This window comes from Ursus americanus, chromosome 12 (assembly GCF_024610735.1).
Source record: "Ursus americanus isolate L20-20 chromosome 12, mUrsAme1.1.p, whole genome shotgun sequence".
Taxonomy (NCBI): Eukaryota; Metazoa; Chordata; class Mammalia; order Carnivora; family Ursidae; genus Ursus; species Ursus americanus.
Window position 1 is genome coordinate 16,148,325 of NC_142138.1, and position 25,028 is coordinate 16,173,352.

The 25,028-nt window shown below is 44.7% G+C and overlaps 1 protein-coding gene across 18 annotated transcripts in view; it reads left to right on the forward strand.

Annotated features, from left to right (window-relative positions):
- FGGY (FGGY carbohydrate kinase domain containing) overlaps positions 1–25,028 on the forward strand; it is a 424,400-nt gene that overhangs the window by 284,745 nt on the left and 114,627 nt on the right. For 16 of the 18 annotated variants that reach the window (XR_006780460.2, XR_006780459.2, XR_015726250.1 and 13 more), the window contains 3 exons: positions 4,342–4,489; positions 17,756–17,830; positions 23,529–23,649. Coding sequence is in view for 15 of the 18 variants with exons in the window: in XM_087865929.1 (XP_087722055.1) it covers positions 4,342–4,489; positions 17,756–17,830; positions 23,529–23,649 (344 nt within the window). In the remaining 3 variants the exon portion in view is untranslated. The remainder of the gene's footprint in view (positions 1–4,341; positions 4,490–17,755; positions 17,831–23,528; positions 23,650–25,028) is intronic. The other 2 variants (XM_087865934.1, XM_087865937.1) reach the window with 2 other exon arrangements.

The following is a 25,028-nucleotide window of genomic DNA, read 5'->3' on the forward strand; positions in this document are numbered from 1 at the left end:
TGGCCCCCATAGGCCAGATCTCACTTACATTTAAAACTCCCCATTAAAGACTGTGTATGTTCCCTCAGTGCAAGAAAAGGAAAAAGAAGAGACAAGAACATTTTTTGAGAACTTTCAGTGTTCCTGGCACTGCTTTGCCGATAGTTTTATGTGTATTATCTCATTTAATTCTAGATGAGGAAATAAGGATTAAAGGGAGCTCTTTGACTCCACTTCTAAAGATGATTCTCACTTTTCCATTCTTCTCTGGTGTTCTCAGATCGCTTTCTTGGCCTTTATGGCTTCTTCAGTCTCAGTCTCTCAGTCTGACAACTAGGGCCATCAGTCTATCAGCAAGTGTTTACTTAGGCTCCCCTGAGCTAGGACAGTGGTAGAATGAGGGTGACGATATTAACACCTTTAATTCCCTAGGGTGTGCCAGGATAACCACTGAATTCTTGATGGCTCTTGAATGAGAAATGTTTCTTAAACAGAAATAAGATAGAAATTCTAATGCCTTTCTTTGGCTTCTATTTGGCATGCAAGGATAAGAAGGTGCTCAGTGCATTGGGGTCCCCTCAAGAAAACTGAGGACTGTGCTGACTTAGGAGATAAATCCTCCATTTCAAGAGTGGACATCCAAACGGAAGCATTTGATAGGTTGTTGGCTATCTGTCTTGGAACTCAGAAATAGGCAGGAAAGAAGAGTGTATATTTGAAAGTCCTCAGCCCTAGATGGTCCCTGAAGCCGTGAGAGGAGGATGGGATCATGCAAGAGTATAGAAAGGGTGACAAGAAGGACAAGGACAGATCTCTGGGAGACTTAAAATATTTAAGGGACAAGTAACGGAAGAGAGCCGGCTGGAGAGGAGGCAGGAAAACCAAAAGAGTATAGTGTCTGGAATCAAGAGAAAGAGAACAAACGAGTAAGAAGTGATCAAGTGGTACAGAATGTGAGAGACAATTCAAGTAAAATAAAGGCAGAAGATGGTCCATTGGAGTTGGTGACAAAGGGTATTGTTCCTCACTGTGGGACCACTTTCAGTAGACTCCATATTGTGGAGGGTCGAGAAGTGAGGAACTGGAGACAGACTTTCTCAACTCCTGGAAAAGGCACAGATGTCTTTTGGTTACACCATGTATTCCGATTTTTGGTTTCAAAATATGGTCACTACACTTCTGGGCAGCCCAAGAATCCCAAGAATTAAATGACTTATGGAGAGGCAGGAGATAGTAGAGATTCTAGGGGTGCTGTCCTCGTTTAAGATTGTAAGCAATGAAGTCTGAAAATAATCGTCCCTGACTCTTGGATTTTTTAAAGCTAGAAATGAATTTCCTACGATGGGAAGGGCGGGGGAACTCTTTCTTGATTACCTATCACTTTATAGTGCTCAGGCTCGATATTTAATCTTCATAGCAGCCTATAAGGTGAGAGGATTAGCCCCAAATATAGAAAAGTAAACTAGGCTTGGGGAGGTTTCGTGTACTTAACCACCCAACTGCGACATGGTGAAGTCACTGTGTGGTTGTTGAAACTATTTTCTTCATCATATGCAGTGGGGACCAGGGCAGCAGGAATTCCTCCCTCTGAGAGAAGATATATGAGCCCAGAGTTTGTGAGAGGGAGGGAGAACCACCCACTTGAAACATCTAGCATGTGATTCCCAAGCTGGAAGAGGGCAGACCGCCATTTGAGAAGGAATTGGTAAAAAATACAAAATGAAACAAAAAAAGGCATCATGTAAGGTTAAAATTATGTGAATAATGATGTGCATTTGTTATTATAATGTTTTCCAAGTGCATTTCATTTTGAATGATATACTCAGATAGTGCACATGGTAAGGTATAATTGAAAAAACATGCAGGAGAATGGCTGCATTCAAAGAATAAACATACAGCTGTGAGGAGGTTAGAAGTCAAAGGGGTAAGCATATGCCCCATCCCCCAGGGATCTCATTAGTGTACGAGTGACCATATATGTAAGAGGCTAAACGAATCTCACTGTTTGCAAAGACCCGCAGTAAATGAGACAATGACAAATCAATAGTAATTAGGCCTATAGGTTCTTATTGACCCAGATGTCTGAAACCAAATGCCCGGCCCTGAGATTCCTTGAGAGGCAAATGAAAAGATTTATAGACGTGTGCTTTAAAAAAAAAAAAAAAAAAAAAAAAAAAATCCCTTCTCTCTAAGAGCAATGATGGTATCCTGAAGTGGGATATTGCTAGGATCGGGGCAGACTCTTAACTTCTGGCTCGAAATGACATTGTCGTGGCTGTTGTTGTCACTGTGGTTCCTTTTGGACCATGAGCAGAGAGAGCTGGGAAATAGAAAAGCAGAATGTGATCATATTCTCCCCAGGTGTAAGGCTCTGGTCCTACCTTCCATGGAGGCCTCCAGGACCCTTTCCTAACGCTGTCCTAGGACCATAATGAAGCAGAGTTTGAATGTGGGCTTCGATGAGTTATTTCTGACCTAGGTTACAGAAAGCACATGGCTTCAGAATCACACAGAGGAGGGTTTATTGAAATTCGGCCTCGATCTCATGTCTTCGCTTCTTTGAGCATCCTTCTGGAAAGGGGTGTTATCGGTACTGGGCTCATGGGGCCGGGGTTAAAGGCCTGTGTGCTATCAGGCAGGGAGTGGCAGCTGATGATGCTGGGGCAGGTAAGCCTTTTTCCAACAGTAACATTATCCTCCTAGTAGGATCCAAGGCAGAAGATTTTTATAGATGGAAATAAGGTGTCACAGCGAGAAGCAAAGAGATTGCCTCCACCCAGCATACCTTGCGCGCACACACAGAGGCACGTGCGCACACACAGGCTCGCATGCATATGCGCAGGCACGCGCGCACGCACAGGCATGCAACACACACAGAGGCTGGCATGCACAGGCAGGCGCGCACACCCAGGCATGCACACACACCGAGACACACGCTCAGAGGCTCGCATGCACACACACAGTACTAGCGTGTGCACACACACACGCTTGCACTCACTCCTGCACTTACATAGACCAGTTTTGTTTTGCTATCTTTCCTGTATTGGGAGTTCCATGTGAAATTTTTATTTAAGAATTTGAAAACCACTGTTCTACTTGTTTGTTTCTTCCTTTAAGCTTAATTTGGAAAACTTTTGGGAATTTCATGGGCTCCGTGGGAACATTCACAGTGTCTCAAAACTGGAACTAGAAATTCCGAGCTGCACTCTTAAAGCATTTTCAAAACGCAAATAATATCATGTTAGGTATCTCAGATATTAACCTCCCTTGGACATTGATTTCCTATATTTTTTTTCCTGCCATTATTCAAGCCGTGCTTTTAACCTTTAAAGCTATCTTTCCAAGGTCACCAGTAAGAAGTGCTACGGATGCCACCCTCTGATAAACCCACTTTCCTCTAGAATCATTGGTTCAAGATTTTGAGAAGGAAGCATATTTAAAGAGGGGTAGGGTGACCCACTTCAATCTTAGTGCCATGCAGTAAGATTTAAATCAGTGAGCTAGATATTATGATGCCCACTTTATGTATGAGATAACTGAAGTTCAGAGAGGGTAAGTCACTGGCCCATGTCACCCAGCTAGGTTGGGTGGAACCCAGATCCGAGCCCAGGACTACCTTGGCTCCCAGTCTCCTCATCTCTGTCTCCCTCTCACGCAAACATGTGAAGACTGGGAGGTGGTGTGACCCCCTCATTCTGCACCCAAAGAACCTGAGCCTTAGAAAGGAGAAAGAACAAACACCATGACATTTGGTGCATTTGGGTTGGAAATCAAGTCTCCTGATTCCTAATCTAACTGCATTCCTCTGTCCTGTCACTTCCTTTAGCCAATTCCCATCCCGAGTCCCAAAACTTACCTTGATACTTGTCACCTCATCATTATTGTTACAATGAGGAATATTGATTTTAAAAAATCCTTTACATATGTACAGTATTGTACAGTTTACAAAATATGCTATCTTAACATACATAGTCTTTGATCTTCACAATAACCCTATGAGCTAAGTTGGACAGGGATTATAATATCTGTTTTTACAGATGCTAAAAAAGTGGTTCAGAACGTTTGAATAACTTTCTCATGGTTACACACCTACTAGGGGTAAAGCCACTCCTGGACCTGGTGTTATGATTCCAGGCCTTTCCACTTTGCACCAGGACACGCTACCTGTTCTCAGTGATGGCCCGGTATGATCAGAAAGTGCAGTATGCTGGTTCCCGTGGGTTTGGGTAGTTTCTCTGAAGGTCTGGGGACTCTGCTTTCTTTCTGGATCTGATATGAAAGTACAAATCATTTCTTTCTGCAGAACAGTTTGCTTCCCGACCCTACCCCCCCTTTTAAAAACAAAATCAATTTCTCTTCCAGATGCCAGAGTGTATATGCATATTTGAACAGTCACCTGGATCTGATTAAGAAGGCTCGGCCTGTGGGTTTTCTCACTGTTGATTTACATGTTTGGCCAGATTTCCATGGCAACCGGTCTCCCTTAGCAGATCTGACACTGAAGGGCATGGTAAGTAACAGCCAGTCCTTCCATGAAGGTGAAAGCAGGCCAAAGGGCTACAAAGTTTGGAAGAAGCAAAGTGAGGAGAAAGGAAAAGAGGAAAAATAAACAGGACAGGCCACGGGCGCACAGGCTTTTTGCCGAAGCATCGCTGTTGCGAAGGCTCCTGCTGCTCCCCAGGATGAGCTGCTGAAAGTTCTCATTGTTTCTGAGCCAACCTTGAAAGCGTTAAAAGCACTATTTCTTATATTTAGCTACTGCTGCCTCTTTGTCCTGTAGAGCAGCTGGAAGTCGTGAGCCCCTGCCTGTGTGATTTTTTATTTACATCACTTTGCAGAGTCATGTTTTCTGTCTCCATCCCCAGGCCACCCGGTAAATAAGTGGTAAATATTACCACCCATGGTCTTGATTGCCACAGCCACATGTCTGCTCAGGCTCTGAGTCAGAGCTGTTCCGAGTGCATGTTAACATTATTAGGATTTCAGATTCAACTTTGCTAAAAGTAAAATAAAATTAATAACTTGTGTCGGTAGATAAATGGAGCTGCTGGTGACCTTTGGGGTCACTGGTGGTGCAGAAGATTCTGGGCCCTCCTGGGCCAAGGTGAACTTGGGGCAGCGTTCATAGCCCCCTAAGCTAAGATAGGGCACCCTGGGGGCCAGGCGAAATTAGGTGGCTGAGAGTAGGATAGCCATTGAGAATCATATTTGAGGTTGGAGGAAGCATGTTCAAGCTAGAGAAATAGAACTAAGCTTCAGAGGCCAGGAGGGGCCACAGATAAGAAAATAAGCCAGGAATTCAGAATCCAGGAAGATGTCAAAAAGTTGAGAAGCAGAGTGTGCAGTGAATGGAGGTGGGGAGTTCAGAATGGAGGCCGTAAGCAATGCAGGGTTTATATGGCATGACGGTGGCATAGGCTGCTGGCTTAAAGAGCTTCAAGCCTCAAAATCCTATGATTTTGTGATTCATTTTATTGAGATTGTTTTCAGTGTTTTTATGATGCCAACAGGAAGACCTGATCTTTATTTTCATTACCTAGCTGACATAATCAACTTCTGCTAATAAAAAGGAATCACGGGAAAAGAAAAAGAAAATTGGACATAGCATAAGTTGTGTCTGTCTGGAGTCCATGAAGCATGCCCACACAACAGATAATGAGCTTGGCCTCCTTACTTGGCCTGTGGAAGCAGAAGAGGAATGTCGGGAGAGGGCCATGTGGCTACAGGCTGCGGCCAAAACGCTGTACTTGCAGATAACTGGCTCTTTGGGTACAAACAGAGGTTGGGGAAGAGCACATTATGTATGGATACAAAAGTGAATGTCTTAATTGAAGACAAATATCTGAAACCAAATATAATGGACCTTTAAAATGTTAAAGATGTTAAGAAGCGTGGCCAGTTCATAAAATGACCCCAGAAGAAAGCAGGGCTATGTAGTAAAATGATCGTGGGTCTGGAGTCCATGGACTTGGATCTGGAGTCCTTCCCTGGGGGCTCTCTTTTGCCAATTTCTGTTATAACCAGTGTGGCAAGACCCATGGTTCCCAGTGGCTTTTGTCTGTTTCTTAAAACCAAGCCTGACATCCAAAGACTCAAGAGTTACCAGCATAAGGATACTCTTATAAAGGTAACCCAAATCCAGAATGTAATCCCCAAGGAGTCAGTGGAGGGTTTTGAAGAATGCCTGCCTCATTATAATGAGTACAGCTAAGTACATAGTCACCAAAGAAGACTACTTGCATGGGGACATCTCCCCAATTGTATCAGAAAATCCTAGTATGTTTACTTTTTTAAAAAGTTTTCTTGTTTTATAAGCATACCTCCTATGTCACATAGTATTTCTTAGCAATGACTTCCCTTTGTAACTGTTTTGGGGTTGGGTTTACATTGGAATACCTGCCACTCTGTGAGCTTACTTCACCACATTGGAAGGAGAAGATGACCTCGACAAGATAGAAGAAAGGAAATTCTCAGCTAAAAATTTCTCCCAGTATTTCTGTCCCTTAGTTAGTTTCAGATAACATCAAACTAATCACCCTGAAATCTCTATTGCCATGTTCTCCTTTGTCAGAACCTACAATGATGACTGTCTACAGCACCCATTCAGTAAATACTTATTTCGTACCTAGACGTGCAAGCCACTGCTGTAGACACAGTAAGGTACAATAATTCCTATGTTCCTGGAGCATGATTCAAGGGAAGAGAGGGAAGTGCTTGACAAAATGTATACATAGCAACTAGAATCGTCAGGATATTCCCAGTAGGGAAAGAAACATATATGATTTCTTCTTTTGGCTCCTGAAACATTTCTCTGGGCATACACTAAGTGTTAACATGTACTTAATTGATGGTCAGCATGGAGATCAGAAAGAAATCATGTATTGCTCTAAAAACATACATATGAACAATTTGCTAATATGAAATGGTCTAGTTGCTACTCTTACTATCTATATGATAAATATTTAATACCAATATTAATGGCAGGGCGCCTGGGTGGCACAGTCAGTTAAGCATCTGACTCTTGGTTTCGGCTCAGACTGTGATCTCAGGGTCATGGAATCGAGTCCCACATTGGTCTCTACGCTCAGTGCAGAGTCTGCTTAAGACTCTCTACCTTTCCCTCTACCCCTCCCCCTGCAAATAAATAAGTAAATTTTTAAAGAAAATACCAATATTAATGTCTAGGTAAATGAAGCTAAGAGGTTTCCATTTTATCACAATTATGAAGACATTTGCTCATCAACTACTTAATTATTTTCACTAATACAGGTCCTGTTGTAGTTGCTGGGGGGTATAGAATAACTAGAGAGCATTCCAGCCTTCAGAAATAGTACTGTCTCGGGGAATGGGTAGGTAGACAGAACATATCAACAGGTGCTATGAGGTCAAGTTCCAGGTGCCCCGCACTGCCCAGGGCTCCCTCAATGTGTGGGAGATACCTGCCCAGCCTGGTCTCAGGGGTCAGGAAGGCTTCAGACAGGAAATGACATCGACACTGAGTGAAGCAAGGAAGAGGGTTTAGAATCAGGAAAATCAGAGTAAATGCAGTGTTCTAGAAGGGAGGAGAACATGGAATGTGAACGCCTTCGATTTTGGCTCCCTGTATCATCTAACCAATGATAGGTTGCATTTAGCATTTTATCTTGGTAGAAAAAAAAAAAAAATCTCAGAGAACCACTGGATACTCCCTGTACCTCTTCTGCTTTCCAGCACTACACTCTTCCTTTCTTCGCTCTGCCCTTGGACGACTCTTGTCTCTTACCTTTGTTAGACATTCATTCACTCATTCATTCATTCATTCAACAAGTGCTTATCGATCAACTACCATGAACACAAAGGAAAAAGAAACCGTGTGTGTCCCAAGTTCACATAAAAGCAGGGAGATAGTTACTGTATAAGTGTGAGTGTGCGTGCATAATCATTACACAGTGTGACCCCTGTAATATAGGACCTGTGCAAACCAGAGTAGGTGCTCTGTGGATATCTGACTTTGAACGATTTTTTACGTGGCATTTGGGTAGTAAGCCCGATGCAGCCTTCCTCTACTTCATTCGAAAATACATGTGAAGATGGAAAAAAAAAAGGCACAAACTCATGCTGACTTTGAAAATTCACATGTCATTCAACTAGTGACATTAGAATTGACAGTCTCAGAATCTGGGAAGATTTTCCAGACTAAAAAACTAACTGGAACTTGTTGGATTAATCTATGACATATGAACAGAGTAAACCTCCAGCCTTGCAGGACCTTGGACCTCTCCACCTTCTCCTTAGCTGAATGACACAAGGTCCCTTTAAGCCTCAGAACAGGGCAGTCCTCCCTCTACTCTGCTGCCAATGGTTTGAGGGTGTTTTGGTTTTTTTGGAAGCAGCCAGTGAGTTTCACTTTCCAGAACTCTTCCCACAATCCAGACCTTATCGTCCCTTTTAGTTCAATCCATCAGAAAACTGACAATCCAAGAAGCCAACTGGACAGGAAGTCTGATTTGGGATGACGGGTGATGCCCTGCATTCTAAGGATCCTGAGTAGGAATCTGGAGGAGAGGTATAGGTCCCCTGTCTGTTCTAGGGTTAGAAAACCCAGCCATAGTGAGGCCACCAAAGCTATCCAAAATAAAAACTGCTGGACTCTGGGAACTGGCAACTAGCTATAGGTCTCAAGAGGCAAGTCCACATTGCAGTGAGTGGGGCTGAGAGTAAATCGTGTGTACGGTCTGCTGGGAAACACTGAATATGTATAGCTCTCTAGTTAAAATGAATAAAAAAGATAAAGTGAGTCCATTAGGAAAAACATGTTGTATACAAAGCAAAAGGAGTACCATCAGAACACTTAGGGAAAGGCCTCAAAGAATTACATACTACTGAGACCAAAAGAAAGTATTAAAAGCTCTTTGGCATATTTGGTAGGATTTTTTTTAAGGGCACATCTCTATGACACAGGGCAGAAACTTAGTGGGAAAAAATGTCCCTACCCTGGCTCTTGGATTTAAGCTCTGAACTCTCTCTCCTCAGTCATGGTTCTCGTTTCCTTCACACCCTCACTGACTCAGATTCCGGAAGCAATCACCACTCCTGGTTTGACCTGGCTCTAAACCCTTCTGCTTTAGGTGCCTACCCTCGGAAGTAGGAGCAGGGCATGACCCAAGAGTCTTTCCATTATGCGTGAGAGCATCGTTTTCTTCTGTTCTGGTAACAGTTGGCTCCCTGCCATGGCTTCCTTGCTGCTTCATTTCTCCTTTGCTGATGCAGTGTTGACCTGTAGCCCTGAGCGAGAAAGAGGTGGAGGTTAGGGGGTGGGCAACTTAATAGTGTGCCTGGACCGAGTAGCTGCCGGTGCAAATATTTCTCCTTTCTGCTTGATAAATTAGGTAAGGGCCATGCACATGATGTGTGAAGGAAGCAGCAGCTCAGGTCATAGCAATCGGCATCAAAACATTTAACTCTGCTGACTGTAGGTTCTTTAAAAGCAAAACAAAAGAAAAATGCGTACTTTTGAAGAAACATGGCATGGTCACGCATAAAGAAGGATGAAGCTAAGTACCAGCCATGAAATGACTGGTTGGATAGTTTTTACCACTGTGCAACAGCAAGGAGAGCCCAGGGTTTGAAGTCAGATCTGTCTTTGCATCCTGCCCTGAAAATGGGTGACCTGTGAGGTTAGCTCTGTGAGGTCGGTCTGCTCATTAGTAAGCAGGACCAGCATGCGGATTCCTTGTGGGGTCATGGTCAGAATCAAATGGGGAGACTGTCCCATTGTGGACAGACAACAGCAGCAAATACTAGTGAATCTGTAGCTTCTGCTTTACTGGCCCGTATTTGCACGTTCGAAGATGACTAGCAGGATTCTAAGTGTGGCCTTTGAAAGCTGAGCAGCCAGTCACGAGCCATCCCCTTAGCCCGAGGACCAGCTGGACTCACCAGCCATGGAGGTCATCTGCCGTTAGCAACCAGTAGTGAAGCTCAGCAGTCACCTGGTCTATCACAGACCACGTTTCATACGGGTGCAGAGATTAGTCCTTCTCTGTATGTAAGTCCTTGGCCCTCAAGTCCCTCAGCACAACAGGAAACCCCCACGCGATGTACAAAACAGCTAGTGCTGTAGGAATTTTGGAAGAGTCCTTGCCTCCTCGTCTATATGACCAGTTTCCATTCTCACATTAATACTACCTCTTTGTTTTGGGGGGGTGTGTGTTTTATTCCTTTCCTGACATATCCAAGAAGTAAATTATCAATTTAATCACAGGTGCAAGTCACCTCAGGCGTATCAGGCCATGAAAACACCCTATTCACCAGTGGTTGAAATGTGTTTTCTCTGCTTCATTTTGCAAGTACAGCACTACCCAGAACAGAAAGTTATTTTCTGGTTCTTTGAAGAGCTGTGATTTCTAACATAAGGCCATATGCTGCTCAAACTGCTGGAGAGGTTGGGTGCTGCTCCAAGGGCTCTTCAAAGCAAGCACAGAGCAAGGGTGTGTATGACAAACTAGGAGGGAGTCAGGAAAGAAGCATGGCAAGACCTTAGCCAGTTCCCAGAGGACTGAACCCCAGCTAGGGAAGGGCATTACTAAACAGAGTCAGATGTGGATGGAGTCAGCAACTCAGATGAGTATTTGCAGGAGCTCAATAGAAGCCAGAGGCTGTATCCCAGTGGCTTCCTCTGATGGGGAGATGGATGACATAGCTGGGAGCTCATGCGCTAATTCAAGCAGCTTTGGACTGATACATGTATCAGGCTTGCAAAGACATGGACGCTTTGATGTGAGTTTGTTGGTGATTTTGTCACAATTTCATGCTGTTTCATCTCACCATTTTTTACATATTGTTTTTGCCTCTGACAGATTGAGTCCCATAACAAAGCTTGATATCCTAAGTATCATTTAGCTGGGTTTCCCATAATGTGTTTTCTTATTGAAGCAACTAATTTAGCAGCTGATATTTTGTTTCGAAATAGGGGTCTTTTTTTTCTGGAAGTGCATTGTGTCAGGCATCGTGATAGATGCTTTACATACACCATTACCAACTCTTGGAGTAACCCTGCCTGACTTGCCCCATTTAAAAGGGTGAAGAAACTAAGGCTCAGAGACTCAAAGTTATTTGCCCAGAGGGGGGAAAAACAGAAGTATTAGAACCTAGCCAGTTCAAACTGAGGTCACTGACATCCTTTGGGAGAAAAAAAAAATTTTTTTTTAAGAAAAAAAAAAAACTAGGTTTTTGTGTTTTCATACTCCTACTCTGCTTTCAGTGTGTCTGCCATGTTTTGCCCTCATTTTAGTGGATTTTTAAAATTATGTCAGATTCAGACATTGTTTTCTTAGTGCGTTCTATCTTCCCTAAATATACCAAACAACAAGTAAAACCCAGGGGAGGTAGGCAGGGGAATATGGATTACAGACAGGAGTCCTTCCCAAGGTAGTATGGCATGGTAAAAGACTGAGGGATGAATTGGGTAGAAATCTGCTGGGAGGACCCAACAGATAAATAAAGGGAGAGATCTAAGTTCCAGGGTCCAAAGATGGGATCCAAGTTTGTGTAAATCAAGACAGGCTGGATGACACCAGCTCGGGGCCGGGACAGTTGACCAGCACAGCTTTGGCAGACTGGAGCACTGAGTACATTAAAATGACTTAGATTTAGAGCATCCGAAGGGGAACAAAGATGTGAAGGGCCTGCTACATCTTGGGAATAGCAAATGACTAGCGTATCGTGTATGGTTCGCCAATACAATAGGGCTGTGGGGGAGAATGTCAGTCTAGGCATTGTGAGTTTATTGATTGTCTCTTGCCGCTTTAATAAATTATCACAAACTTAGAGGCTTAAATTTATTATCTCACAGTTCTGTAGGTCAGAAGCCTGAGCTGGCTCAGCTCGTTTCTCTGCTCCGGTTTTCATAAGACCAGAACCAAGGGCTCTTATCTGGAGACTCGGAATAAATTCATTCAAATTGTTGGCCAAATTGAGCTCCGTGCAGTTGTAGGACTGAGGTGCCTATTGCCTGGCTGACTCTCAGCCGGGGATCCTCAGCTTCTGGAAGCCATGCATTTCATGACTCATTGCCCCCTTCTTCCATCTTCAAAGCCCGCAATGGCAGATCATGTCCTTCTCATGCTTTGAATCTCTTTTTTCCATTTCTGCCTCATTTCTCCTGCCTTTTTTTGGATCACCTGATGGACTCTTCTGCCTTCCTCTTCTGCTTTTAAGGGCTCCTGTGATTATGTTGGGTTTCTAACTAGATAATCCAGGATAATCTCTGTATTTTAAGGTCACCTGGCTAGGAACTAGTTCCATCTGCAAAGTCCCTTTACAGCAGTGCCTCGATTGGTGTTCGATTGAGTAACTGGGGGATGGGAATTTGGGGGGACATCTCTAGAGTTCCCCTCACCACACTGTGTTAACACACTGATCTGCATTTCCCAAATCTGGGTGAGTTTTAGTCAATGCCAAGTGTCAGCCTCGATTCCTGGTACTTACTGAAACCTCAGGGAGATTTGTTCCCTCTCTCTTCCAGGCTGCTGATTATTTCAGACCTGTTCTTCAATCTCCGTTCTCTCTCCAGAGGTTTTCTATAAATTTTTCTCTGATCCTCCTCATTTCCTTGCTGTCTGTCCATCATCTCTGCCTGTATTATTGACTGAGCGAATAGAGTATTTTACTGTTCCTTTGTCTTCTGAAAAGCTTTCAACCAATTCCCTTGAGTCTTGGATACCTCGTCAAGCTCTGATGGCCGTAGAAAATCTCAGGACTGGGGATCCTGTTTTCTTGTCTTTTGTAATCTTTAGAGACCCCTTGAGAATTTATTTCTAAGCTTTTTTTTTTCCCTTACTAACATACAACTAATTCCTTTAACAACTAAGAAGGGAAAAAATTAGCTAACTTAATTACTACTACATTTTTTAAGTAATTTCAATTATTTTAGGACCTATCAACCCATAATTCACAATGCCAAGTTAAGGACAATTATTTCCACAATTTATTGCGCATTAGGACCTTGCTGAAATGCATATTGCTGGGCCCACCCCAAAGAGTCAATAAATCTGGAGTTGGAGCTCAGGAAATCTGCATTCAGCTAGGATCCTGGGAAGGGGCTAGAGACGTGCCAAGCTCTCACAGCTACTAAGTGGCAGCAAGATTTAAGGTGAAGTCCAAGGTGAAATTCATCTGTCCTTCCTATTTACAGAGTGAATGAAAGAGTGTAGGTTGATAAGGACTAAGGCTTCTCTAAGGAGTCCTTGCTCGTGAGTCCCCCATCATCCTATCCCTGGGCACTCATCAGGGGCATGCTGCTTCTCCACACTCTTGATATTCTTATCTTTATTTATTTTTTTTTTAAAGATTTTATTTATTTATGTGACAGAGAGACAGCCAGCGAGAGAGGGAACACAGCAGGTGAGTGAGAGGAAGAAGCAGGCTCCCAGCAGAGGAGCCTGATGTGGGACTCGATCCCGGAACGCCGGGATCACGCCCTGAGCCGAAGGCAGACGCTTTAACGGCTGCACTACCCAGGCGCCCCAGATATTCTTATCTTTAACATAATGATCCTGATGCTGATGGTCAACATGCCTCTGCCCTGTCTTCCCCATCCTGTATACGCACTAGTCTTCAGTGCCCCTCATTAATACCCTGGGGGTACCCATACCATGTTGAAGGAGATGCTTTATTGCCACATTCCCATTAATGAATGGGATTGAACCCTTCATGCATTTAAGAGAAAGAGAATGAACATTTATTAGGAGAAAGGGAAAGAAAATCAACATTAATTGCAACCTATGCTCACAGAGTTGGCACTCTAAGGGTTTAGCTCTTGTGGACTCAGTCTAGCTTCCTGAAAAAGTATGACACTTTGCAAATGATATTTAATCTTTGAAGATTTGTGAAGATATATCTTCACAAAAATGCCTTGAGGCATCATTATCCCTATATCATAAATGAAAAAAAAGAAATCTGAGGCTCAGAAAAGTCACAAAACTCAAAACCATTGTGCAGCCAGTTGGAAGAATGTTGAGATCTGAACCTTGGTGTCTTCCTTCATAGCTTGTCATCTTTCCATTCCCCCACACTTCTCTTCCAAGCTCAAAAATCCCAAGATTTACATATTTTATAACCATTATCTAGGGTGTTGATGTCATCGATTGTAGTTTGCATTTCTGTGGCCACCATATACATCACACGTCTCTAAATATTAATTTGAAGTGTTTTCTCTTGAAGTTCTCATTACACAATAGCAAAATAAGTAAAATGTGCTTACCAGCACAACTCTCCCATGGGGCTTCCCCACACATTTCACTGTCTTGCCCAAACGTTCAAAATAGGCTCATGCACATCTCCTATAAACACCCTGCTTCACTTATGCTTTCTTCCCACTTCCTCTTATGGATGGAACCATCCAGCCCTCAGACGGGGGTGTCTGCTCATCTGTCACATCTGGCTTTCTCACTGGTTACAAAGACACATGTCCCCCAGGACATCCCTGGCATTCCCGGGATGCTGCTCCCACTTCCCTACCAAGATGGCTTCCCAAGGGATCTCTGTAGCCTCTTGAGTGGTCCACATGGCAGGCACTCCTTAGAAAGTTCTATCTTGGGCCGACAGCCATTTGACTTTTGCCAAGGGAGGGCTGTGGTCCCTGGTATTGGAGAGAAAAATCAGATGGAATTCATGATTACCTGCCCTTCCAGAGTCTCCATCTGCATATCAGATGAGATGTCAAGCAAGAGGGCCCCAACCCGTAGTAACTGTAGAGAGAAATGTCTTCACTGAGTCACATTTCAACTCCACGGCTCTGGTGTTCGAGAGTCGGAGGGAGCTGTGGGAGAGCTGTGCTTGCTTAGTCCCTTTTGTTGCTGAGTACCTTCTTCTAGAATAACGTTTTCCTTCATGAAGGATAGCCAAGTTCTACTTATCAGAAAAAGAAAAGAGATGTCACCCATCCTATGTCCCTTTTGCCGGAGCTGCTAGCAAGCTCAGGAGTTAAATTTAGTGCTCAGTTACATGATCTCATTCTCAGTTTCTGGAGAAAACTAACTATCTAGAAAATGAAATCTGGTAATAGTGCACCCCTTCTGTTTTATGGGTTCTTACTAATCAAGGAGGATATCAGAACGGGTTACATTATCAATGTTATACACGGCACTGGGGTTCCTAGTCAATTAATAAGGGGATGTATCTCACATAGAAAGTCAGATTTCTTCCCCATTCCATAACCATTTATCCAGATCTGGTCTTCAGGACCCACCTATAGGAGATGTGAGTCTGCTAAGCAGACACATACCCAGTCACGCAAAGGATCATGGCTTGATTCACGTTGCAGTCATGACCAGAGAGGAGCCAGAGGTAGCCTGCCGCCTCTCTAGGTCTGGGCCCACTTAGCTTTCCTAGTAGATTAACGGCCAGATTGAGGCCAGGCCAGTACAGAAGAGAGAGACCATTCATGAAGAGTGATCTTTATACAGGCCCATTACATGCCATGGAGCTGGTCGATCACACAGGATGCTCGCATGAAGGGACATTCTACAGGGCTGAGAACCTGTCCACTCCGCTGCTTTTCATAGTTCATTCTACCAGATGGGATGCCTTCTGCGTTAGTCTGCCCGGAGGGAGTGCTTTTATCTAATTCACACAAAGGTTCCATATGAGCCACAGGGACACTCCTTTTACCCCTATCTCGTATAAGCCACTGTGACAAGGAAAGCTAAGTGTAGAGAGGAGGGGGGGTTGGAAGCCTAGAATGAGCAACTAGAAGTGATCTTCCAGTGTTCTGTCTTGGGGCACAGAGCAAATGCCCCTCGCCTCTGCAAGTAAATGAAGAGCCAAGGTGGTAAGCGTGCTCCTCTCTTAATCATGGAATTAGGCACGAAAGGCTAGAATGTTAGGAAAGACAGTGGTACACACAAAAGGAAAAAGGGAGCACTGTCGCTAATTCACACATTCAACAGGTAGAAACTTAGTGCCTCCTCTTTGCCAGACACGGTGCTAGGCATTGCAGATGCTGTGTGCGTATCACAGGAAGTCTGTCGGACAGCTCGGTCCGGCTTCCATCCTCTGGGTTCCCTGGGGCACGTTCCTCGTGCACGTTACAAAGCGAACTTTTATAGCATCAGCAGTGTTCGTGTTCTCCCTTCCTTGCAGCATTTGTACTGTCTGTCGAGGTCTCTGGGGAACTTTACAAGGGATGTTCCTTCACAGAGTTGGCTTGGGAGGATGCCTACCCAGAATTCCCCTCTGGTCTCTCACTCAAACCTGCCGTGTTCCTGTGTGTGAAAATCAAAGGCATAGCGCTCATCTGGTTACCCAGTTATTTGCCAAGAGAAATTACCAGCAGGTCGCTCTACTGAATGCAGGAGTCCCTGTATCAAGAGACCTCCACGAGCAATCAGAATAGCTGGAGCAAAGGATACTAAGTGAGGAGGGCTTTGTACAGAGGCTGGAGAAGCAAGCAGAGCCGAGCCCGGGAGGAAGTGCCTAAAACAGCACAGGCATTTCTTTCTCGAGATGAGGGCAACAGGGAATTTTTAACAGAGGGTAATATGATCAGATTTGCCTGTGGGAACAATTACTAGCTCCTTTGTGGAGAGGAGCACCAGTAGAAAAGGGGCCTTTCAGCACACACAAAAACATAATGGTGGCCTGGATTGAGGAAGGGAGTGACAGCACGAAGAGAAGTGATGGATTCACAAGAAATTTGGGAAGCAAATGGACAAAACTTGAAGACTGCGTAAATATGGGAAGAAGGGAAAAGTCGGGGAAGAGTGCTGACAGGTCTTTGCTCTGGGCCATGGAATGGTGTCTGTGCCCTGAAGTAGGTCAACGCTGGCCCCTTCGTCGTGGCTTGGGGTGCAGTCTGGAAAGGGTAATTAAATGGGACTGGAGACACGAAGGAAAGGGACCTCAGTAGAACACTCAGCTCCTGTCCTTTGAATGCAGGCTGCCTGTCGCCACCTCATTGCACTCAGGATCATACCCACCATAGACCCTGAGTAAACACATGCTACGTTAATTAATTCCGTAATGTGAAAATACAAAGTGAGCTCCAGTATCGATGCCTACAAAATTCAGAGAAGGCTTGAAGAACCCAGCAGTTCTTTACCGTCTAAAAATGTCCCAAGAGAAGACGTTTGTGAATGGGAGATGTGAAGGAGGGACTGTGGACAGGTCTTGAAGGCATCCAAATTCAGCATCTTGTCCAATTCTGGAATCTCTCAGAAACTGACATACTGCATAGAAGCATGTGGTTCCGATTGACTTTAATGGGATTCCCTTGCAAACCACAGATTGTAAATTATCCCCTAGTAGGTATAACATTTATAGGAGACATATTATTTTACCCTGAATACCCCCTGGGTGCTGTTACACTGAATTCTGACAACAGCAGAACTCGGAATAAGATCATCTTTTACTAGAAGCCACTGCTCCATTCCATGTTGATCTCTATAAGCCAAAGAAAATGGGTGTTTGTAATAAAAGAACATTTTCTTTAAAGAGGAAGAAAGACATTTAATTCCATGCTAAGGAATATCAAACATGATCTCCGTATAGTATTTGTCTTGTTTTGTTTGTTTAATACAAGGCAGGGCACTTTCTCTTGGAGAAGAAATGATAGTTTTTCCCAGGTCTGGAGATTAAACAATTTGGTAGTCATTTCACGTTCAGCTCACAAAAAGGGGATTTGCATATGAACTTGTTTGGGCAAGAAAACACATCTGAACGTGTTTCATGGGAACTATCTCTATCCGTGGCAGCTCCTTTTGGACATCTCTTTCTTTTCTTTTCTTCATCCCTACAGGTCACCGGGTTGAAACTGTCTCAGGACCTCGATGATCTTGCCATTCTCTACCTGGCCACAGTTCAAGCCATTGCTGTAAGACACTTTAATGCCATTTTTAAAGAGACTTAGGGCTATCAATGAACCTTAGGCCTCATGCTCCTCCAAGATACATCGTGTGCTTGTGTGACAGAGATTGTTAATTAAAGGGGAGCTTGCCAAAAAGAGATGCGTGTCTTTTCGGAAGGAAATCTTGATGAAGGTCTTCACCTGCTTTACTAATCACCTCACATAGCTGAAAGCTGAAAGGAGTTCGAGTCTTTGAACATCATACTTGTCATTTATTTAATTTGTCTTCCAAGTTCAATTAAGTAGAAGGAGATGCCATTTATGCTTGCACTAAGAAGAGCCAGTGTTAAGAATGTGCAAACTTATAAAACACACGATATTGTTCACTTGGCAAAAGGATTCATTATAGGGTTCCTTTAAATAGTAAGCGTCCTTAGTGTTTGTTTTTAGATAATTAGCTGCTTCAATGAGAGGTTCGGATGGCTAGGGAGAGAAGGAGGAGAGAATTTAACGCATTAGGAACTCCTACGCTGAAGATCAATCCAAAATGAAAACAAAATCCTACAAGCTGAAACATCACGATCTAAGGAATCTTACTTTCCAGAGGTGATCTAAAAATGGGGTATGTGCACAGAAGACTGGATGTGTGCATACGCTAGGAAGTGCATTGTGGAGGAGTGGGTCGTGGCTTTCCAGGTTTCAGAGTGGGGAGGAATCCCAAAATTACAGTTAAGTGAGGCTTAGCCACTCTGGTAAGAGAACGTGGACCAACAGAGAGGAAAAATCAGTTTGCTGGATTCTGATTCAAAATTTATTTTTCAGAGACACACAGAAAGTCTTTTTGTTAACATTATGTGGATATACTTATATGCCATTCAGTTATTTTGTTTCTCTATATACCACTTCCTTCAAAGCCTTAGTCCTTCAAATAACAGAACTACATACATTTTTTCCATACATCCGTATCACTATCAGAAGGGCTTTTCTTCTGTTCGCGTTTGTTATTTGTCCAGGTGCTGCATGGATGGGATAAGAGAGCAGAGATTCCCGACTAAGAAGGGAACATACGGTCTTACGTGGAATAGGCCAACTTGATTAGATGAAACCGTCCTTGTTGTTTATATACCAGTTTGACTGTATCTTCCTGAAGCAACTGTCATTGATTGAATAGCTTGGCCAGTTCAGTGAAATCAGTCAGTGGGCACTATTTATGGGAACTTGGTCAAAAACATATAATTCTGGCATCTACCAAAATGGAGGGAGTGAAGAATAAAATGAATATGGAGGAGAATAATGTGCATCAGTAGTAAAGACAGTTATTTAGTGACCCCATTTTATGGTAACGATGATAATAATAATAACAGTTCTGGGGTATTATGTGCCAGGCACTTTGCTAAGTATTTACAAATATTGCATGACTTAGCCTAGTGAGGTAGGTGTTAGTATCCCCATTCCAAACACATTAGAAACCTAGGCCTCAGCGAGGTTCACTAACTTGCTCAATTTCATATAGCTAGTCAGTGGCGGAGCTGGAATGGGAAGCCGCAGCTTTCTGAAATACAGCAGGTCTGTGAAGTACTGAGCAACTTTCATTTTCTGATTGTCGGTGCTAGTGTATGAAAAGTCTTAGAGTGGAATGAAGTGACTGCGTGGAAATGGAAAATCAGAGCCGTGTGATGCTTATCCTCCGAGTACACGCTAAGAGACAGAACAAGGGGCACCGTCACGTGCTGATAAGGACTGTCTCCTTTCACTGACGCCCACTCGCTGGGGCTTAGGACAGTCCCCCTGTAAGCGGGTGGGATCGTCCTCATTTTCCAGACAGAGGGAAAGCCACCTTGCAGGGGCAGATAGCCCACACGTGGTTGGTCGAGTCAGAACGCGAGCCTCTCCGAGAACTGCCTGTCTCACTCCCAGTCTTCTGCTCTTTCCGTTTTTCTTTGAAATGGTTGTAAAAGCTACACAGATGGGGGCGCCTGGGTGGCGCAGTCGTTAAGCGTCTGCCTTCGGCTCAGGGCGTGATCCCGGCGTTATGGGATCGAGCCCCACATCAGGCTCTTCCACTAGGAGCCTGCTTCTTCCTCTCCCACTCCCCCTGCTTGTGTTCCCTCTCTCACTGGCTGTCTCTGTCTAATAAATAAATAAATCTTTAAAAAAAAAAAAAAAGCTACGCAGATGAAATCAGCTTTCAAGCATTTCCAAGACCAGTTTTTATTTTACCCATCTTCGCAAACATTGTTATTTTGGCCGGCATTGCCTCACGGGGGCCCCCTTCCTGGTCAGAGCAGCAGAAGTCCAAGAATGATATAATTGACATTAAACGGAGTGCTAGCTGGGTGGAGCCTGCCCCACTTTCCCAAATACCACACACTTGGAAAATCAGTCTTGTATTTAGTGGGTTCTGCATGTATTAAGAGCGATCATACTTATTCTGTCCGTGGTCTTAATGACCTTTATAATACCACGAAGGGAAGGAAATTTCAGACAGATCATTTGATAAGGCTTTATCGTGGGGTCAGTTGAATTGTGAGTTCAATCCATTTTGCAAAGGTACCAGGCTCTGCTGATCTTTCAGGCAAAAATGTGCATTTTAATGAAGTAGTCTGATCACAGATATTTTCCCATGATGTTCAACTTGAAAAAAAAATTTTTTTTTGTTCCACTGCCTCTGCATATTGCCCTAGCATCTACTTGTGGTGAATAGGTTAGAGTGAAACAAATTGCCCTCTATAGTGGTATCTGTGGTTGGTATTTTGTAGGACTAGAATGAAAGAGATATTGTAATGAAGTTAACTTGGGACTGTGCGAAACTCTCCATGAAGTAAAATTCTCTCTTGATCACACTTAATTGAAAGACTTGTCAAACAACCGGTTTATCCATAGCCTGTTCATCTATAGTTTTCCTTTCAGAATAGACCCTTAAAAAGTACTATTTGCATTTGAAGTCTCTCGATTTGCATTTGGGCCTGTACATTCCCAGTGGAATAGCCTAATTTTAATTTAAATTTCTCTGTGAAAACATTTTTTCCAGAAAGGTGAGCACAAAATCATTTTAGCACAAAGCCCTGTGGCAGGGCATTTAAGGAGGGTGGAACGTTTCACAGAGTGGAGCCTGGGACACCCGAAGGGAAGGCCCTGTTGCTAGCTGCCAGCCCGAGTGGGAAATTCTGGCCAACAATGCCACACGGGGGAGACGCAGGCTGTCACAGCCCCTCCCAAGGGAGTGCCTCTTGTTCTGATACATTTTTGCCTTTTCCCAAGGGAATGTGCTTTGTGTTACCCTCCGCTCTGGCCTGCTAATCACGTGAGCCGCAGGTCTGTGGTTTTAGAAGGATCAGAAATACCAATTTTGCATGGTATTTCCATGCATATGGGGGGTGGGGTGGGGTGCAGTTATCCTCTCCCAGTGCAGACCTTACTGCCTCAGGCAAACCCCATAACTCCTACATGGGGATAACAAGGTGCGGTTTTTGAGTTTGTCCTAAGATGAGCAAGGATATGAAAGTGCCTAGCAAAGGGCCTAGAATACGGCTAGCAACCGGAATAGCGCTCATGTCCACACCCCTTCCATGTACTCGGCACTCCTGCGTGCGCTCCACATACGCTGTCTACGGCAACAGCCGTGCAAGGGAGGTATTCATATTTCGCCAGATCTAAGACCGCATTAAAATTGTTTCTGCATGTTAACATTTCTGACAATTTATGGAGTTTTCAAAGGCATGAGTATGATATTACTATTACTTTTTTTAAAAATGAGGATTGAGTCTGGGAAGGGTTGGACACAGGTTGGATTCAAGAAGGAGGTGGAATGTCTTAATGCCATCCCAGGTTTCTTGAATTCAAAAGCCATGCTCTTGGTTACTACGGACCTCTGCCCCTTGAGTAGACCAGGCTGTCCTGGAATCCACAGACACCGAATGATCCATGGTGGACGTAAGGGCATCTGTAGGCCTCCCGAAATCATTTATAATACTATTTTGTAAGTGACTTTCTTCTGGAAAGGTCAGTAGGTTTTATCATATTCTCAGGAGGGTTCATGACCCCCCAAAAGCTTAAGAAGGAACATCTGGGGGTAATCAGCCACATGCAATAAGCAGGATCTGGCCTTATACGGTACAACATGTTTTAATTTTTTTTAACACACTACATCTGTGGATTATTTTTGGAGGCCCAAGTTTTACCTAATCCATATTCTTACCAGATTCACTAATAGCTGAAGGTCTCTGGGCTGGGCTGGAACTGCTGTGCTTTTGCTCCCGAACTGCCCTTGTCTCTCATAATTCACTACACAGCATTCAGGATTTCATGACCCATGGTCCCCAGAACACCTTCCTGCTGCTCCGTCTCCCAGAGGCACCCCGAGGCACAGGGGGGACAGCCCTCCAAGCTGCCTGGGCAAAAGAGGCTTCACGTGCCCTGCATCCCACCCTCTGGGAACAGTGGCCAGGGGTCATCCTTCCCCTTCTCTGCGCGCTTGGGTACCACCTTCCGAGCAGCACCGTCACACTATCACTCAATCTGTGACCTTGGCTCGCATCCTCTCTCTACCCCATCCCCTCCTTCTTCTTGGTGGCGGCCCCATCTGTGGGCTCCCGGATCCCTGACCTTCTCCTCCCTCTGCTTGGTTAACTCACCCTCTTGTCCACACCTGCCACTGTGTCATCCCTCAGAATTAGTCTCTAAACATCTCAAGAGCTCTCTCTTCACCAAAAAAAAAAAACCCAGTTCTCTCTCGTTTCTCTCCAGAGCCGCTTTCTGAACCATTGCCATGTGGCTGCCTCCTAAAGTCAGGTCCGTGTTCAACTTTTCGGTTTTAATCCTGACCCCAAGTAATTACAACTCGTGAGCTTCTCATTTTTGAACTCGCAAATAAACTATACTTTTAGGTGTTTGCGTATCCTAGTTAACACTAAAGAATTGTACATTAACAGTCACCCCCGACAGCTCTGTGGCAGTGTACTTTTCCCAGGCATCCATGGTTTTTACTGAGCTGAGTAAACTGAGCAAGACAAGGATGAGCATAGCACATTTTAGGGGGATCCTTACAGACGAGGGCTGAAATGAAAATACTGTGGAACCCTGAGCAAGCCAGAGCATGTGATTTCCACGTCATCCCAGACCATGAAGAACTGACTGGAATGGGCTCTGGCTCCAAAAGCCTCCCTGGAGAAGCACTACCTGGTTTCAGGTGATGATAAAGGTCACGTTAGCCCTTTGTCTGAAGTCTTACTCTCACTTCATGCGATTCGCGCTCTCTTCCCCTGTTTCTGCTGCTGATGTTACTGGGTGCCCTTTTCCAAAGAACAAACCTCTTTAGTTCCTATCGCCGGAAGGAAGACTGGCTCAGAGACCCCTGGCCACTTCCTCCATCCCCAGTTCCTGCTGGAGGATCTGGGCCACAGTGGGCACGCCGCAAATACTTGCTTCGGCGAACTATGTTAGTATTAACTGTGTGAACATTGTCAGTTGTGTAACTCCTGATGGAAGCAAATGGTAGAGCAATTAAGAGGGTTTGGAGTCAGCCAGGCCCAGGTTGGAATTCCTGCTCTGGGACTTCGTGAACTGTGCGATCAGAGGCCACCTCATCTCTTGGAGCCTCCGCTCTCTGAGAGTGTGCGCAAGGCTCTCGGGGTGGTGTCTGCAGCTGGGGTGACACCTAGTACAGTTTCCAGAGCTTTCTCCCTGTGCTGCTATACTGACGTGCTCTTCTGCTTGTCCCTTTCAGTTTGGCACCCGTCTCATTGTAGAGGCCATGGAGGCAGCGGGACACGCTCTCAGCACGCTTTTCCTGTGCGGAGGCCTGAGCAAGAATCCCCTTTTTGTGCAGATGCATGCGGACATCACAGGTGAGTGTGAGGAGGAAGAGAGAAGGACTTTTTAGGAGCCTGGCAGCAAATGCTCCTGGCTGAGGGCCGGACAGGGTTGGAAATAGCAGAGGGTAGGGGTGATGTGCCCGATTATTTTGAATATTGAAGTTAAAATATGTGTTTTTTTCTTACAATAACTGTGAAGTTGCTTATAGTCATGATGGAGAAAGTGACTTCTCTGTGAATCCAACTATTGAATGATCCTGAGAAATGAGATGAGAGAGGTCAATAAGGGCTAGGTCGTAATTTAAGCATTTATGGAACCGTCTGAGCACCTCTTCGGATGCACGCTTGTGGGGAATATTGAAGAGACAGAGATGAGTAAGACAGAACTCCTGTCCCCAAAGATCTCAAAGGCTATTGACAAGGACAAACCGATGTGCAAATGTAATGTGGCAGGAGCTCGGAGTAAGAAATGCACGGAGTTTTATGGAAACATAGTGGGGCACCTCACCCTGCTTTGGACCGGCAACAGGGCAGGGCAGGTGGTCTGGAGGAAGGGACAAGGAAGCTGTCTTGAAGAAAGAATTCAGAGTCTAGCTGCTATGGGAACAGGGGTCTGGCTGCAGATGGGAATTTGAGCCCTGAGACCCCAAGATCCTGTGATTCTTCCATAGCTCCTGACACACAGAGAGAAAATCCAGAGTCCTGGGCTGACCCCTTTGTGATATGAGCACAGCAGAGCAGGATCCCTGGTGCAGATCCCTGGTCCCTTAAGAAAGGGACCCCATTGACAGAGGGCTTGCTGGTATTACAGAGCCGAGGATGGACTTCCATACCTCTGGAACTGGTGGCCTCATGCCTCTTGCTCCGCCTTCAGTTGGTGGCTCCTAGAGACGGGCATGCTCCCCACCCCACCCCCGAACCCACCCATCATGGCCACCATGAGTGGGACAAGGGAAAGGAAACAGAAGGGGAATGGACCCTACCCACAGCCCCAGCTTAAACGTGACGTGAGCCCACCCTTCAATGGCATCCCTTCATCATGGTCTCTCCCGGTCTCCCATCCCGTGAATTCCTTCCTCTGACATTTGGGTGAGTCAGGGTCCCTGCCCTTGATGCTGCCTCATCATATCACCTGTGCCCCGCCCAGACCATGCAGATCCCTGCAGATGAGGGCTTTACCAGATGTCAGGGGCATTGGTAACGCCTGCACTTTGTGAGTTCCAACTAATTAAATTACTTATCCCCATCTTAGAAGTAAGTAGACTGAGGCACAAGCCAGAGGACAGTACAAAAAAAAGCACATAGTCTAGGGGTAAATATATCAGGATGTTAAGTACAGAAATTACTACCATTAACCAAGCTCTCCCTGTGTGTTGCTGGAGTCATCTGTGTAACTGCTGAGAGGTAGAAAT